This window comes from Cydia splendana, chromosome 19 (genome assembly GCF_910591565.1).
Source record: "Cydia splendana chromosome 19, ilCydSple1.2, whole genome shotgun sequence".
In the NCBI taxonomy this organism is placed as follows: domain Eukaryota; kingdom Metazoa; phylum Arthropoda; class Insecta; order Lepidoptera; family Tortricidae; genus Cydia; species Cydia splendana.
In genome coordinates, this window is record NC_085978.1 from 10,295,247 (window position 1) to 10,314,278 (window position 19,032).

The 19,032-nt window shown below is 40.8% G+C and overlaps 1 protein-coding gene across 2 annotated transcripts in view; it reads left to right on the plus strand.

Moving 5' to 3' along the window:
• The window catches only part of LOC134800164 (small G protein signaling modulator 2-like), a 135,690-nt gene that overhangs the window by 77,014 nt on the left and 39,644 nt on the right, over positions 1-19,032 (plus strand). For both annotated transcript variants that reach the window (XM_063772639.1, XM_063772640.1), the window contains exon 4: positions 11,958-12,121. In XM_063772639.1, coding sequence (XP_063628709.1) covers positions 11,958-12,121 — 164 coding nt within the window. The remainder of the gene's footprint in view (positions 1-11,957; positions 12,122-19,032) is intronic.

A 19,032-nucleotide genomic window follows, 5' to 3' on the forward strand; every position in this document is an offset into this window, starting at 1 on the left:
ACAGCTAGAGGTAGTTTTCTTGTCTTTTCTCTCAGTGCCTCTGAGAGATTCTTTCCCAGGTTTAAGACAAAACAGATTACAATTATCGTTAAATAATGATAATCCCAGTTTTCCTATCGACCATAAATTCTGGTTTGTTATTCCGATGGCTCACCTAGCGCAAGCGAGCATCTGCCTCTGATGGACCATTTTTATAGCTACGAATATGTATTTTGTTTTAAAAAGGGAAACGCACGCACGCTATTCGAAATAGCGGTTACTTTTTAAAATAAAATAACTTAGTTCTACAAGAGCACAGCTCTTAAATATAAAGAGAGAAATAGGTTCGCAACTTTTGCCCTTAAAATGTTTTGGAGGTAAAGAAAAACATCGGAATATCTTTATTGGGGTATACACCCACTTGCCAGAATTTCATTTGCCATAATAGTCAACAGCCATTATATTGTTTCCCATAATTACATATGCAATACTTATTGTTTACTATATTAGTCACGTGCCAGAAACTTTGTTTCCCATAAAATCAATTTCAATAATATCATTTGTCATCATCATTGTAAGCCATAATTATCACTAGCCATAATATAATTTTTTTACAGAAACCAAATGCAACTAGAAAAATGGGTTAGGTTAGGTTTGAACTGCGACCCTTACAGAAAAGTAATGCTACTGGAAAAGTGGGTTAGGTTAGGTTTGAACTGCGACCCTTACAGAAAAGAAATGCTACTGGAAAAGTAGGTTAGGTTAGGTTTGAACTGCGACCCTTACAGAAAAGAAATGTTATCAGAAAAGTGGGTTAGGTTAGGTTTGAATTGCGACCCTTACAGAAACCAAATGCTACTAGAAAAATGGGTTAGGTTAGGTTTGAACTGCGACCCTTACAGAAAATAAATACTACTGGAAAAGTGGGTTAGGTGAGGTTAAATGTTCTATTAAATAGTATTATTACAATTAATAATATGGACAACAACACGTATGGCACTTGTACGTTCTGGAATCTAATAATCGGGTAAACAAAGAGTATGTCATATCATTGTTATGGTAAACAAACAATTCGGGCAAATGAAATTCGGGCAAATAAAATTCGGGCATATGAGTATTATTTTATATAATTTTCGGACAAACAATAGACAACCCTTTATTGGTAAGGATGTTCGCACCGCTTCGCTTAAATATGCTCCTCTAGAAAATGCTCTCTGGAAATGTTTGCTCTATATTCTTTCAAAAATATGTCTAATTTACCCCATACGTGAGGTACAATGAGTTTTTCGGAACATATGTACATATAATTTGATATTTACCAGTCGCTTTTCGGTAAAGGAAAACATCGTCACGAAACCAAATAAGGCCTCTGGGTTGGGAGGTTAGATCGTAGTCACTTTCATCAAAACTTGTGGCTACGCCAATTTTTGGGATTGGTTGCCAAGCGGGACCCAGGCTGTGCAAGTGGCATAAAGTCGGGACAACGTCAGGTAGATAATGATGATGACCTCCAGGTCACAGTACTGAGACGGCCGTTCGGTATGCGATACAACTACAACACTTGAAGTTTAATCCAATTCGTAGCTTAATCCGCTTCGTCAGTGTCTCGTAAAAAGATTGATAACGGCTTAAACTTAATGCGCCACCTAGTTGGATAAGATGAGTAGCATCTCTGTAATAAAATTACGGCATTTATTTATCGATACTTTTACTTGTGGTCTATATATGTACCTAACTATATTGTCAAGTGTAGGTATGGTGCGGGAATGAGAAGACGGATTTGAGTCGAAAATTGCCAAAAATGCGAGCGAACGGTATACGTGTGTGCTTCGTTAAGGTGCAATGGCGACTAGAGGTCAAACGGTGCACACATGCATACCACTTCCTTCACATTTCGCTTTATTATAAAAAAACTGTTTCCTTAACTAGGTTCACAGATGGCGCTACAGGTAAGTTACTTTAGAATATTTATATTAATGTTTACGTATGCGTATACATGATAAGTATGTATATATAAAACTATTATTATTTATAGTAGATTTTAAGTATCTAACTGTTTTTATGGAAGTTCTTAACAAGGTATTTCGAGCCTTATCCCACACAGGTACATATGAGTTTTCTAGCGTCAACATCCTCCCCCCTAGTGCAGCCCTAGCTGCACTCATCTCCCATGGGAACCAGTGCGACGCGTGTGGCAGGTCGTTTCAGTGTTGCAGATTTTGTTCTCACTGTAACTACCCTTACTCGGCCGTCTTTGCCTGCGAATGTCTCTTCTATTACGCCTCGTGGCCATACATTTCTGGGGCCGTCAGGGTCAACTATTAACACAATGTCTCCCACCTGTAGCGGCCTCACTTCTTGGTTCCACTTGGTTCGTGGTATCATTTCGGGTAGTACTTCCTTGACCCATCTCTTCCAGAACATATCCGCAAGGCGTTGCGCTATGCGCCATTGCTTACGCAGGAAGAACTCTGAGTCGTTGAATGCTCCCGGCACTGGGAGCAGGGAAGATGAGCCAATCAAGAAGTGATTTGGTGTAATAGCTTCTTGACTCCCCGGCTCAACGGCAACGTGGGTCAAAGGGCGACTGTTCATTATCCCCTCCACCTCAGCTATTAGAGTAGCGAGAGTCTCGTCGCGGGGCGCACGCTCTTTAAGGATTACTCTAAGAGATCTCTTTGTAGCTCCGATTAGTCGCTCCCAGGCGCCTCCCCAGTGGGGACTGAGAGGAGGGATAAACGTCCAGTTTATATCGTGTGCCGCTCCTACTTTCTTCAGTGCCTCGGTGTCGATGTCCTGAATTGCTCGTTTTAATTCAATGTCGGCCCCGCGAAGATTAGTGGCGTTGTCAGAGTAAAGGCAATACGGCCAGCCTCTTCTGGCTGCCATACGACGCAGAGCCATTATGAGAGAATCTGACGTGAGTGAACAGACTATTTCTATATGTACTGCCCTCACTGTCAAGCAAGTAAATAATACAGCGTACCTCTTCTCCCTGCGTCTCCCGACGGTGACTTCCATTGGGCCAAATAGGTCGACGCCGCAATGCGTAAAAGCACGCTGGTGGTGTGCCATACGGGCTGCAGGTAAATCGCCCATTCTGGGAACCTGGGGCTTTGCTTTTCGAAGTCTGCATAGCATACACTGGCTTGATATGTATTTTACAGTAGGTCGTAGTTTTATGAGCCAATATTTTTGCTTTAATTCGTTCACCACAGTCTCCTGATTTCCGTGGGCTGCTTGAATATGATAATGTCTGGCAATTAATCTTGATACTTGGTGGCGGCCATCCAAAATGACAGGCTGCTTGGTTTCCGCGGGAATTTCGGTAGCTGCACCAATTCGCCCACCAGCACGCAGAACGCCATACTCATCTAGGAACGGCGATAGTTTGATTAGCTTACTGCTTTTTTCTATATTTTTAAAGGTTTTTAGTGCAGCCAATTCTTTTCCGAATGTGTCTTGCTGGGCTTGGCGTATTATTAGACTCTCTGCCTGTTTCATGATGTCGTACTCAGTCTGCTCAGGTAATCTTCTGCACTTGTTCACGAATTTTATGACGGTCGACATAGCTCCTAAAAGACGCCGCCAGGATGAAAATCTGCCAGGATCTGGAACCGGTAAATCGCTGTGGCAGGTCTCGTCTATGGTAAGTACTCTCTCTAGATTTGCTTCATCCACATCGTCAAGGTTTTCAGATGTGGATGGCCATTCGTTGGGGTGTAAGTATAGAAAAGCTGGACCCCTGAACCATTCACTGTTTGCCTCTAATTTGTACGCGTTTGTTTTGGTCGCTGCATCTGCTATATTCATACTTGTAGGAACGTAGTGCCACTCTGATATTTTACTTAGCGAGTCAATTTCTCCCAGTCTGTTCGCGATAAACACTTTGTAGTTCCTGTTTTCGTTTCTTATCCAGTGAAGAACTGTTGAAGAATCTGACCAGAAAAAACGTGCGGTAGGTTTAATTCTGTGTTCATTTTCTATGACTGTTGCTAAGCGACACCCCAGCACCGCAGCTTGGAGCTCCATACGAGGTACAGTCACCGTAGATTTAATTGGGGACACACGGCTCTTGCTGGCAATAAAAGCAACCCGTATGCTGTTATTGTTGTCGACTATACGCCAATAAGCAACGCATGCGTAGGCGCTCGGTGAAGCGTCGCAATAAACGTGTAGCTGCAGTGTGTCACCTTGGGTGGGGCTGAGGAAATACCACCTAGGTATTTTCAAGTCCTTGATAGTCTTCATTTGAGTTATCCATTCACGAAAGGCAGCAAATAATTGTTCAGGTAGTTGGTCGTTCCAGTTGATGTTTAATTTCCATGTCGCTTGTATAATTATTCTTCCTTTTATTGTGAAAGGTGCAAGTAGGCCGTATATGTCAAAAATAGACATGACAATGCGAAGCACTTCTCGCTTCGTAGGCACTTGCTTAAATGACAATATCTCATCAGGAATACGCTTGAGCGACATATCAAAGCCGAGCGAGTCGATAACGGGATTCCATAACAATCCCAACGTTCGCTCGCAAAGGTTTTCGCCACCGATTTTAAACCTTATTGCGCTAGGGCTCAAGGTCTCAACTGGCATGTGACTTAATATTTCCGGTTTGTTGCATGTTAAATTTCTCATTTCAAATCCGCCATCGTTGTGGATTTTCAAAACATCATTGATAATTTTGACAGCTGTTTGTTCGTCGTCGTGGCTATCCAAGTAGTCGTCCATATAATGGGATTTAATTATAGCGTTCACGGCGTCAGGCATGTCAGCTTCGAAACGTTGTGCGTTTTTATTTTTAATAAATTGTGCAACGAACGGTGAGCAGTTCGCACCAAAAATCAAAGCCGTCATGGCGTATGTCTTCACAGGCTCTGAGGTACTTTCGCGCCATAAAAACCGCAGCGCGTTCTGATCTTCCTCTCTAATCCTTATTCGAAGAAACATGTCTTTAATGTCTCCGGCCCAGGCGATGGAACCCTCCCTGAACCGGAACATAATTCCCAAAAGCGATTGAAGTAAATCTGGACCTTGCAATAAAAAATCGTTCAAGCAATGTCCGCCAGAGGTCGCTGCAGAGTCGAAAACAACCCTTAATTTCTTTTTATTTGGATTATCAATTCCAAAGTGAGCCAAATTCCATATGCGTCCCGTAATTGTGCAAGTGTTTACTTCTCGAGCGTACCCATTGTTAAACAAATGGTTTATTCTTTCACGATAGCGGGAAAAATAATCCACGTCTTTTTTAAATTTTCTTTCGAGGCAAAGTAATCTTCTTAAGGCCATAGAATGCGATTCCGGCAGGGCTGCATCAGATTTCCATGGCAAGCCAACTTCCCATCTTCCATTAACTAGCTTGGCAGTGTCTTCGAGAATTGAAATCGCCTGTAACTCGTCTTTGCTCTGTCGAGGTTTCGTAGTAACACCGATTGCCTCCAGTTCAAATGAATGACGTACCATCATAGTTAAGTTTTTTAGGGCTTCATTTTCCTCTTGTGATTCCCAATTATCAATATTACGAACAGATGTGACAGTTTCCGGATAGCAAGTGTTGATATTGTAGACCTTATGTTGTAAATAATTCGCACTATCTATGCACGACGGCAACAGCTGATAAGACATAGGCAATGAGTCAGCGGGGGCCGCGGGGGCGGGGGGTGCAGGCGCCAGGTGATGCAGTGGCTGCGCTCGCGTTGATAAAAGTGCTGCGTCATTCCGTAGCCGGCCGGCGGGCGCAGCGCATATGTTACCATGGACACACCAGCCGAGCGGTGTGCGTGAGAGATAAGGCTTATTTTTGCTTCCACGTATTATTGTAACAGGTTCAATTAGATGATAATGGTCCTGGCCAATTAACAATTGTGGTTTAACGTCGACGTGCAATACATATTGCTTATAGTCTTTTAACTGTTCGTAGCTCTCAAATTTAACACTAGATAGTTTTTGTACTGCCAAATCAAGATCACTCATTTTACGCGCGCACAGATCGAATGATTCACCTGTGTTATTTGTAATGGTTAAGTTTACGATTTCACTTTTGCACTGTAATTCTGTATTTTTCCAAGCGCCTTGAACTTGTAACGTTTTACTGTAGCCGCGCAAGCCCAATGTGTCGGCGAGATCAGCTGATACCAGAGATATCGATGCCGCGTCATCAAGTAGCGCGCAGGCTCGCTTGCTTCCATTAGGTCCGTGCACCACTAATGATACTACTTTCAATAGCACTGTCTTGTTATTATTGTTTATGTTATTTACATAATCACTTAAGTCCGCGGTTTCAGTCTGGTTAGATTGTACGGCAAATTCACTGTCAATAAAGTTAACATAGTTCTCACTTAAACCATTCTTGTTTTTTGGAAGCCAATGTAGTAATTTATGATGATCCTGGCCGCAGTCATCCACGTTGCAGGCCGCGGCGGGGCAGGTTTGCTTATCATGCTGCGATATTAAGCATTTAAAACATAATTTGCTAAAACGTACATAACGCCAGCGATCGCGCCGCATCGCTCGCTTGAACCGTGGACAGTCTGGCAGTTGGTGGCTAGATATTTTACAGAAATTGCATTTTTCTGTGTCAGTCATTAGTAGAACAGGGTGTTGGGTACCTCGTCGCTCTTCATGCTGTTTTTTATTCTTATCAGCTTGACTGTAAATGTGAGACACTCCTGCTGAGGCAGCCTTTACAGCCTCTCGCTCTAAAAAATCCGATAAATGTTCGAACTTTGACCTTTTACTTTCATATAAATGTTCGTACACGTAGTCACCCCACCGATTTATAAGGACACTTGGGCACTTAGACAGCACGGTGTTTATTAGCTCCGGGCTCCGTAAATAATCAGCTTGATCAATTGAGCGAGCAGTTACTGCAAAGTTTTTTATCTTTGTAGCAAAAACAACAATTTCATTGTGGTAAGCTTGAGATAGCGGTTGCAGTTTCTTGATCTGGTTGACTATTTTGTTAATAATCACTTCCGGGTGTCCAAAACGAAGTCCGAGGGTCTGCATGATAATCTTTGGATCAGTTTTGCCGCTGAGCATCGATACAACTGCCTCCTTAGCATCGCCACGTAAACATTTGCGCAAACGGCCTACGTTTTCTGAGTCACTGAATTTACAGCGCAATGTTGTCTCTTCATAAGCATCTTTAAATTGCAGCCATTCCATGGGGTCTCCGAAGTACAACGGCAAGTCCTTAGATGTTACCAACCTGGCTACTAGTTCAGGGCTGTGGGCTTTTGAAGTTGAGGCACTAATAGCACTTTGCAGAGCGTTAGCTAATTTTTCGATGTCGCTCGGATCACGCGAAGACTGCAGTGATGCTGTCCGAACTGCTGGCTGCGGAGTTGGCTGAGTGGCAGGTTGCGGAGCCGGCTTGGTCGGTGGCTTGTCGGTGCTGCCGGCGGCGGCGGCCGGGAAGTCGGCGCGAGCGGCAGCGGTGGCCGGGAAGTCGGCGCGAGCGGCGGCGGCGGCCGGGAAATCGGCGCGAGCGGCGGCGGCGGCCGGGTAGTCGGCGCGAGCGGCGGCAGCGGCCGGGTAGTCGGCGCACGGCGCGCTCGGGTTATCGGCGGGGACGGCGGTCGGCTCGCCGTTAACGTAGCTGGTGGTTTCGAGTTCTTGATGTGGTTTTTGTTCTGTAACGTGATCACTGCGCACGAGCCATTCTTCAACTTTTTTATAGCTGGAGCTAGCAGAACGATGAGATCTGTCACTTCTATTTGATTGCACTTCCAGAGCTGCGATCTCCAAAGCTAATTTTTTATCGACTAGTTCTTTGTCGATTCTAGCCTTACACTCTGCAGCCTCTAGTTCTAACTGCATTTTTCTAGCCATAAAAACCGACGAGGATACCGATTTATTACTGCGCGGAGGTTGCGGCTTCACCAGGTCTTTCTTGGCTTCCATATTATTTTCCGATTGCTGCTCAGGCATAGGCTGGGGTTGCTGAGCTGACGGTTCTCCGTTATTCTCCACTAGCTTGGACGATGCTTCATTCTTCATGCGTCGCGTTTGAATAACACTGCGCGGCGGACTGGACATCTTTCAACTAGTCCTGCTTACAGGTTCTGTTCCCGTGATCCGGTCGAAGTACCACTTTGTCAAGTGTAGGTATGGTGCGGGAATGAGAAGACGGATTTGAGTCGAAAATTGCCAAAAATGCGAGCGAACGGTATACGTGTGTGCTTCGTTAAGGTGCAATGGCGACTAGAGGTCAAACGGTGCACACATGCATACCACTTCCTTCACATTTCGCTTTATTATAAAAAAACTGTTTCCTTAACTAGGTTCACAGATGGCGCTACAGGTAAGTTACTTTAGAATATTTATATTAATGTTTTTACATGATAAGTATGTATATATAAAACTATTATTATTTATAGTAGATTTTAAGTATCTAACTGTTTTTATGGAAGTTCTTAACAAGGTATTTCGAGCCTTATCCCACACAGGTACATATGAGTTTTCTAGCGTCAACATATATACATATTAAATACCTGTATATTAAACAAGGCAACAAGTTGAAAATTGAAACCCAACTACGGATATTTATATTCTATAAACTGGCTTTTTTGTCAGGTAAAAAAGGTAAAACCGCGTCACAAAACAAATTGATTGACATCATTTATCTAAGTCGGTTGAAAAGTTTCTTCTCGCTACAGCGTAAGACTATTGTGTTTCTTATGTGTCTTTCACTGAAAACAAACATGAATACAGCTATATACCGCTAAAATTATAACTACTATAGTCTGTATCTTTAAGTATTTAAATAAAAGTAAGCAAAATCTACCCTCAAATGGCTCCTTAAGCCAGTTGAGGGTAGATGATAACATTACATGATCAAATGTAGGTTAAAGTCAGGTCGTTCAGTGACACATCGTATTTGGTTGGTTAACCAATAAATGTTATAACTACCCGAAAATGTACAAATTGTTTGTTTACTTTTATTTAAATACCTAAAGATACAGAGTAAATATGGTATTATTTGCGTCTGCCATATGAGTACAAATAACTCGATCAAACCGGGAAAATCCGTTACATTTTTTATCGAATACGACAGTTAGCCTTCTGTAAACGCGCCCTATAGACAGATCAACACACACGGAGGCACGTGTAAAGGCTTATAAATCTCATCGGGATTGGAATATATGGAATGTCTATAATGTGATTAACTGACCGGTAAGTGCTTGGCTAGCGTGGGCACTATAAAGCACAGATTAAATAATATTATACTGAAGTTTTGCAGATACGTCACTCTCAAGCAAGGTCAGGTAGGCTAGGTATGTTTATTACATAATATCCGGTGATATATATATTTTTTTATTATTGGAACTTTCTGCTTGTTCAAAGAAAGTTTCTAATTAACATTCCTTTTTTGTTACCAAATGTGTAAGGAAATCTGGTAACAAAAAAGGAATGTTTTTTAGAAACTTTCTGGGACATTTTGGGAAATATGGTGGAAGTTGTTCAGCTTCACTTTACCAGCATAATTATTAATTACCAATTTTTGTAGAAATCTAAGATGTGATCGAAATGTACAAACTTTTTGAGAATTGCTCAAAAAGAGAGTTATATAATAAGAGGTTTTCATCTAGAAAAGGCTATTTTCATATTTTTTTAAGTAAAAAATAGCATTATCCGTACGTCTGAAGGCAGCTGAAATTGTCTTGTTGTATCTTCTACAGCAACATGTAGTCTGTGGCTTTAGCCATTCCCTTTTGTTTACTAACAGGACTCCTAGAACTATCTGCTGTAAATGGACCGGAGGCTTTTAACTAGATAAATGACGACACAGACGCACCTATAAAATCGATACTCTCATATTGAGATTGACGCTACGTCTACATGAAACTTGGCATGAACATTTTACGTTTTTTTATATCGTGTGTACCTTGACTTGAAACATCAATTGGATTCAGTGCTAACGAATAACAATTTGGTTAGCCAGCCACAATCTACAGGTACATCAGCAATAAAAGTGTAAAAATGTAAAAATTTGGTGCCTATTTAAATACTTATAATCACTTTGATACAAGACATATTGCGGTAAAATTTAACTATACTTAAGAGCAAGATACGGGTCACTTTTACGGAAACATCCTTACAACACGACCCGTACTAATTACTAATTAGTGTATCTTGAATAAAAACTAAATAAATTATATTAAAATGTCGTAGAGACAGCCCTGACAGCGACACGTGGCGCGGTTTAATAATGTAACTTGGCCGTAATATTCCGCCGGCTCTGATTTATAGGATTTTCATTAACCGGCTCGCCAAGGACAGCGTTCCATTATTTTAGTTTATTAGGTAATATCCGGAACGTTTCCACTTAAACTCACTTAGTGACAACACAGTTTAGACTCGCAGTGGAGTCTATTTATTTTAAACTGAATTTCACAAAACATGAGTACTAAATACAGATTAACCTTATTAATAAAATACAGTTTGTGTTGGGTTTTCATATTTGATTCAAGATTATAATTAATTCACCGGACCTTTTGCCATTCTTCTCTTGAATCACGTATAAAAGCAATATTTTTAGGTATTATTAAGACTGAAAAAAATGCCGAAATTATAAAACAGTAACAATACCTAAACTTATACATATACAAGTACAATTGTATTGCCATTATTAAATAAAAATCTCCCTTGATTTCATTTTAAAAGTTTTAAGATTTTTATCGAGCTGACTATTGTTATTAGCACTATTAGCAGTAATCGTTAATTTTCCAGCAATTTTGGTGCAGCATTGTTGGTTAAAAGCATCTGTATGCCCTACTCTAAGTGGAATAGATAATTAGGGTTAATAACAGTAATATTAACCTTAACCAATCCTCTCCCTAGAAAAAAAATGAAGAAAATCCTTTATTTTTACTATGCTGCACCAAAATTGCAGGAAAATTAACGATCACTGGTTATTAGATACTAGATAATCGTTAGCCACGACTTGTTTGAAACTTCAACGAGTACCTACAATATTACAACGAGTACGTAAAGTCAATGCCACCAATCGGCCTGGGGGCCGATTTTTGAATTTCGATCGCTCGATTTCGTCACTCGAAAATCGATGGAAAACGGCGAAATGCTAATTTTTGAAATACGAGCACTCGAAATTTGGAATCTATTGGTATTGACCACTCGATTTCCATTATATTAGAAAAATTTAAATGCCTTAGTAGTGGAGATATTATTTAATGAAATATACGAAATCGAGTGGTCGAAATTCAAAAATCGGCCCCCTGGTTATTCTTTGCCTTATTGAAAACGATCTGACAATCCTTGCAAAGTTTAAAAGCATCTAATCGCAGGCTTTACCCGGTCTCGATAACTTCTAATTAGTTTAGTATTCAGCCTCTAGTTTTACAACTGTAAGTTATTTGTTGTTTGGGAGTTCTAAGATAGTGTGGCATGACACGATAATAGGAAAATGACGAATTCATTTGATTTATCGCGAATATTTCAGCGAGAAAGATATTTCAAGTTTAATATTATCTACAGCTAAGTATAGAGAAAGTAGAGGCTTCCTTTTTTGGTTTAGTTAGGTTTTGGGAGCATATGTTTTAAAAGTGTAATTACAAGACATTGCAACTTATGTAAAACAACAATGAGGCAACATTTTTTGTAGATAGGTAAGTACATGAGCGTTTAAAAAAATCAAAAAATGTAATTACGTACTAAGCTGCCCCCTCCTTATATCACAAATTTAGTAGATAGCAATTATAATATAAGTATCGCATTTTGATGGCATTAAGCACATAGGCAGTCAAATAGACTTTACCTATACTAAAATAGGTTCCTATTACGGTATGTCAAGATTGTATGAAATACGTAGCCAGTAGGTACAAAAAGTTAGAAAGATAAACTCAGGTATACTAATTTCACCCTTATTTGCTAACATCTGTTATTCAGGCTAATGATTTTAAGATATCGTGTAATACCCTTGACATAATTATAATATTAATATGTATTTTTGTTCACAGCACTGCCCAGAAGCAGCACTAGTATCCGCACGAGTACTATCCGCTGAGGGCGCGCCGGCGGTTCGCTCGGCCTCGGGAGTAGAGCGACGGCCCTCGGCCCCGCGACCGCCTCTCAACAAGCGAGGCTCCGGCTCCTTACTATCATCTTCACCACCACAACCAAAGTCAGTACTTAGGTATACCTAAATGGTGTAATGGTCGCCAAGGTTGCAAAGGCAGTTCGCTTAGCCTTGGGCGTGGAGCGACGGCCTTCGGCCCTGAGACCGCCTCTCACCAAGCGTGGCTCCGGGTCCTTGCTGTAGTCTTCGCAACCAAGGTCAGTACCAATCATAAAATAAGTGCTTAGTCCTAATGCCAGCTGGGGTTGTGACGGCGGTTCGCTCGGCTTCGGGCGTGTAGTGACGGCCCTCGGCCCATTTTGCAGACCAAGGCGAGAAGTCCCAGTTTATGTAAAACGAATCATATTTTATCCCTCTCTAGACATAAAGGTTTTTCTAACCGACTCAAGCTGTTTCAAAATTACCTAATTCAGTGAAACCCTAACTTTGTACATATTTACTTATCACACCAAACATCGCTCGGGTTTTATATAATAGGCAACCCGCGTCAAGGCTGAAGAATTGTGTTTACGGAATCGTCCCTTATACAATAAGTTCAGAATGACTGTACGTTCCAAATATAACGCGTTAGACCTTCAATCATGTTATAGATAGGTACCTACCTATTTGGTTGAATAATATGATCGTTTTGTTTGCTGAATTTTCACTATTACCAAAGACATATCTAACTTCGTATAAGACGAATAAAGTCTAAGGAAAAAACGTGCCTCGGAATTGAAGCAAAAGTCATTCTCGAATAGATGGCGCACACACCTTTAGCCTATCCTCGGCTAGATGGCGTGACGACACCGTTTCATATTTAACAATTTTAACACATAGATATTAGTTGAATGAACATGGATCAAAATGATATAAAAATAATAAAATCATTTATCCATATATATACATTTTTTGATAACTTTATACGTTTTTATTTTGAGTTTTAGTCGTGTGTCGATAGATGGCAGTAAATTTACTGTGACTACAAAATTTACAATGACAGGACCCCTCTATACTATCTATTCTTTTTGCTATTACCTACATACAGAGCGCTTATTGATAATCTGAATCTGACTTATCTTCAGAAGACTACATGCATTGATTGCTGCTTTTGAAAAACAATGGCATGAAAAAAATCGACGATTTAGAAAATCACTAAGAGAAAAAAAAGTGACTTGAAACGATACTTTAATCGCCATAATAGTACTAGATTACGATACAAGTGCGAAAAATAGGAAATTCGAAACAAGTGGCGATAAATTAAAACACGGCCGAAGGGAGTGTTTTAAATTGACACGAGTTGCGAATTACCTATTTTCGTTCGATCGTACATCGTTTTACAGTACATATGACCCTTAATAAACTTTCGATATAGTTGCTTAATGTGCTAATTATCGCACTAGCGCGGTCTTAAAGTAGCCCCATCATATACACCGTAAAACATATCAGTTTATTCTACCGGTGAAACCAGAATTACTGCCAACCTACAAAAATCAAACTACTGGTAAATCTAGTTATCTTAATCAATTGTAAAATGTAAACTAGTACTTATTTTAAAAACGAAGACTCATTTATACATTAAAAAGAAAGATATATTTTTTAAGGCCATATAATAACGAAGTAGTATTGAAGCTATCGCAAACGGGCACATCTTGGTCGTAAATCATCATCGCTTATTGCTACGACATCTTCCGATATTACGTTGCCGTAGCATTTTATTTTTCTGCCATTCCCCGCAGCATTTATCCACCAGGATTTCTCGCCGGTAGTTACAGGGAAAATTAAATTTAAACAAGGTAGGGTAGCCATGATTAATATAAACGTCAATCTTGTTAAACGCCAAGGTCGCAGGTATGGCTACGAATTAACGAGAATTATTACGAATTGTTTGAATATCTGCGATATTTTAGTGACGTAAATGCGAGAACATTGTTGTAAGGAATGTAAGGATCAAAGCCGAGAGAGGAAATTATTCCTGGCATGTTAAATTTTATTTTAGCTTTAAAGAATTGAAATTGAATTGCTTTGATAACTGCCAATTAAAATCGGATCTGTTATAATCGTGAATCGTTTTGCAAACCACAAATAAAGAAAAAAACCGGCAAAGTGCGAGTCGGACTCGCACACGAAGGGTTCCGTACCATTATCTATAAAAACGGTCACCCATCCATGTACTGACCCCGCCCGACGTTGCTTAACTTCGGTCAAAAATCACGTTTGTTGTATGGGAGCCCCACTAAAATCTTTATTTTATTCTGTTTTTAGTATTTGTTGTTATAGCGGCAACAGAAATACATCATCCGTGAAAATTTCAGCTGTCTAACTATCACAAATCACGAGATACAGCCTGGTGACAGACAGACGGACGGACGGACGGACGGACGGACAGCGGAGTCTTAGTAATAGGGTCCCGTTTTACCCTTTGGGTACGGAACCCTAAAAATCACATGGACCCTGAGAGGGTAGCGGAGCTTTGGTCGCAAATGACGAGGTGTCATATCTGAATAAGGCAGAAGTAGAAAAGAAAAAAAAAACCGGGCAAGTGCGAGTCGGACTCGCGCACGAAGGGTTCCGTACCATAATGCAAAAAAAAAAACGAAAAAAAAAAGCAAAAGAAAAACGGTCACCCATCCAAGTACTGACCACTCCCGACGTTGCTTAACTTTGGTAAAAAATCACGTTTGTTGTATGGGAGCCCCATTTAAATCTTTATTTTATTCTGTTTTTAGTATTTGTTGTTATAGCGGCAACAGAAATACATCATCTGTGAAAATTTCAACTGTCTAGCTATCACGGTTCGTGAGATACAGCCTGGTGACAGACGGACGGACGGACGGACGGACGGACGGACAGCGAAGTCTTAGTAATAGGGTCCCGTTTTACCCTTTGGGTACGGAACCCTAAAAAAAGAGGGTAAGGAAGATTATAAACTATAGGAGATAGAGTTTGTTTTAGGAACTACCGGACTGATATTAGAATTCCAAAAGTATTTAGGTAGGTACATTTTTTTTGATTAAAATGCAAAATCCTTGGCTGTAAAAATAGTAGTACATTAACTTAAACTAAACTTAAGTACTTACGTCAAACATATTCTACGTACCTACCACATTATTTTCCTACATATTAATATTTTACCGCAAAAAGTTTCAAATATGGTTCAGGACTGAAAGGAAAAATCTTAAAGATCTTTTGTAAGTAACTACACCGTACACCGCCCAAGGTCAAGGCAACCCTCAATAAATCTTTGAAGGATCCATCGCGATCGGCCGTGAGATAGGGACCAGATTTATTTAATGTTGGTTATGTAATGTAGAATGTAGGTTATGTTTTTTCTTTGAATTATATTTTGCTCCGTTGATGGATATTGATATTATGTATGCTCTTTTGTACCTTAAAATACGGTCAGTAGCAGAAGTAGCCATGCGGGTGAGGTGTTTAAAATTATCTTACATTAGTTTATTATTAATCATTTCATATGTCTTAAGGCTTCACTGACACGGACGCGGATCCGCTGTGTGAGTGAGACAGCGCTATGAATATTAGGCAGCGATGTCCCGTTTGCATGCCGCCGCGACGCGCGGATCCGCGTCCGTGTCCGTGATCCGCGTGCGTCCGCGACAAAACCGTTAACTACACTTTACTTCACATGAAAGAGTTGAAAGAGCAAAGCATCTGGAAATCATTTTTAACACCTCGCCTGGCTCGCCTGCTTATGTAATTAATAATAATATCGGTATGTTACGTTTACACACATACCTAACATAACGGGAACAATGTTTTATGCAATGTATTTCCTTGAAGCTGTTATTAAATAATATTAGGTACCTATATCCTTGAAAAGGGATCAAAAGGATGCGTTAAGTACCTCATTCGCGCTTCAAATTATTACTTTTAAAGCCTTTTAAAGGGTTTAAATTGGGGAAAAGTGGCATGTGAGCCACGTTTTGAAAGAGCCAGTTTTGGGAACATATGCACAAGCAGCTGAAACGAATGAGTTGAAAACTGGGCAGAACTCAATTAGAACGAAATCAATTATGAAATTTATGAATGTTTTGAAATTTAAAATTTTCTCACGAGCATTCGGAGTTTTCGCGCCTGACGATCTCAAAGTTGGCTTGACTATTAAGAGCGCTCTTACAAGAAAAGTCGAAATAATGCAAAATTGATGATACTAGTCGACGAAATTCAGGACTTTGCGCTCATTATTAGAAACAATGAGTACTTGTTCCAGTAAAAGCGTCTTCTTATCTTTATAAATGTCGTTGTAAATATTAGAAAAAGGACTTATTAAATTAGTAATGATTTTTTTTCTGATGGTCGTTTCCGAAAAACCCCGTGAAGCACTGAATGGCGAGCTCTTATTTGGAAATGTTGAGAATTTTACTCTGCTAAACCTGGCTATTTTGTATTACTAATACCCTGTACTTTAGGCATATCAAACTATATTTTTCCTACATACCTTTGAGAAAGAGAAAATCAAAGTAAAACGAACTCGATTTTCTCTCCGAAACAAGTGTCAATTCCTACGAAAATCTACTTAATATCGAAGTCATTTTCATACTCAAGCAATCTGCAACGTTTGCTTATACTGTTGGTATACATTAGTGTTTATGAAATTCTACTATAATTTTTTGGCAATTTTTTGAAAACTACTCTATATTACCGATGACGCGCGCTGCGCCAGCTCAGTGCCGCGGCAGAGCTTGTAGAGGCAGGACGTGTGTCGGTCGGCTCCGCACATTTTCAACGGCGACGACGAGGTTTTTTATCATTGTGTGCGGCGGGCGCCGTGTAAAACGCTATACTGTGTGCGTGTAAACCGCAACGAGAGACTTTGATCCTAGCACCGTTTTTATAGTATTATAATTTATAATGGTACAGTTTAATAAACTACCGGACAGGATTAAAAATATTTGAAACGACCTGACATTCTATATGTATTTATTTGACTCAAGATAGTACTCAGGGTCTGATGATGGAGCCGGAAGGTGGGCACCGGTACCAATCAACCATGCAACTAAACCACTTTGTGTTTAGGCTCGTTTTATTCATCTCAACAAGATCTTTGACACAAGATAGTACTCAGGGTCTGATGATGGAGCCGGAAGGTGGTCACCGGTACCAATCAACCATGCAACTAAACCACTTCGTGTTTGGGCTCGTTTGATTCGGCTCAACAAGATCTTTGACTTAAGATAGTACTCAGGGTCTGATGATGGAGCCGGAAGGTGGTCACCAGTACCAATCAACAATGCAACTAAACCACTTCGTGTTTAGGCTCGTTTTATTCGTCTCAACAAGATCTTTGACTTAAGATAGTACTCAGGGTCTGATGATGGAGCCGGAAGGTGGTCACCGGTACCAATCAACCATGCAACTAAACCACTTCGTGTTTGGGCTCGTTTGATTCGTCTCAACAAGATCTTTGGCACAAGATAATACTCAGGGTCTGATGATGGAGCCGGAAGGTGGTCACCGGTACCAATCAACCATGCAACTAAACCACTTCGTGTTTAGGCTCGTTTGATTCGTCTCAACAAGATCTTTGACACAAGATAGTACTCAGGGTCTGATGATGGAGCCGGCAGGTGGTCACCGGTACCAATCAACCATGCCACTAAACCACTTCGTGTTTAGGCTCGTTTTATTCGTTTCTATAAGATCTTTGACACAAGATAGTACTCAGGGTCTGATGTTGGAGCCGGAAGGTGGTCACCGGTACCAATCAACCATGCAACTAAACCACTTCGTGTTTAGGCTCGTTTGATTCGTCTCAACAAGACCTTGGACACAAGATAGTACTCAGGATCTGATGATGGAGCTGGAAGGTGGCCACGGGTACCAGTCTACCATGTAACTGAACCACTTCGTGTTTGGGCTCGTTTGATTTGTCGCAACAAGATCTTTGACACAAGGTAGTACTGAGGGTCTGAAGATGGATCCGGAAGGTGGTGACCGGTACCAATCAACCATGCAACTAAACCACTTCGTGTTTGGGCTCGTTTGATTCGGCTCAACAAGATCTTTGACTTAAGATAGTACTCAGGGTCTGATGATGGAGCCGGAAGGTGGTCACCAGTACCAATCAACAATGCAACTAAACCACTTCGTGTTTAGGCTCGTTTTATTCGTCTCAACAAGATCTTTGACTTAAGATAGTACTCAGGGTCTGATGATGGAGCCGGAAGGTGGTCACCGGTACCAATCAACCATGCAACTAAACCACTTCGTGTTTGGGCTCGTTTGATTCGTCGCAACAAGATCTTTGACACAAGTTAGTACTCAGGGTCTGATGATGGAGCTGGACTGTGGCCACGGGTACCAGTCTACCATGTAACTGAACCACTTCGTGTTTGGGCTCGTTTGATTTGTCGCAACAAGATCTTTGACACAAGGTAGTACTGAGGGTCTGATGATGGATCCGGAAGGTGGTCACCGGTACCAATCAACCATGCAACTAAACCACTTCGTGTTTGGCTTCGTTCGATTCGTCGCAACAAGATCTTTGACACAAGTTAGTACTCAGGGTCTGATGATGGAGCTGGACTGTGGCCACGGGTACCAGTCTACCATGTAACTGAACCACTTCGTGTTTGGGCTCATTTGATTCGTCGCAATAAGATGTTTGACACAAGATACTACTCAGGGTCTGATGATGGAGCTGATGATGATAGACAGGTACCCGTCGCCACCTTCGCGCTCCATCATCAGACCCTGAGTACTACCTTGTGTCAAAGATCTTGTTAAGATGAATAAAACGTGCCTAAACACGAAATGGTTTAGTTGCATGGTTGATTGGTACCGGTGACCACCTTCCGGCTCCAACATCAGACCCTGAGTACTATCTTGTGTCAAAGATCTTGTTGAAACGAATAAAACGAGCCTAAACACGAAGTGGTTTAGTTGCATGGTTGATTGGTACCGGTGACCACCTTCCAGCTCCATTATCAGACTCTGAGTATCACTTAGTGTCAAAG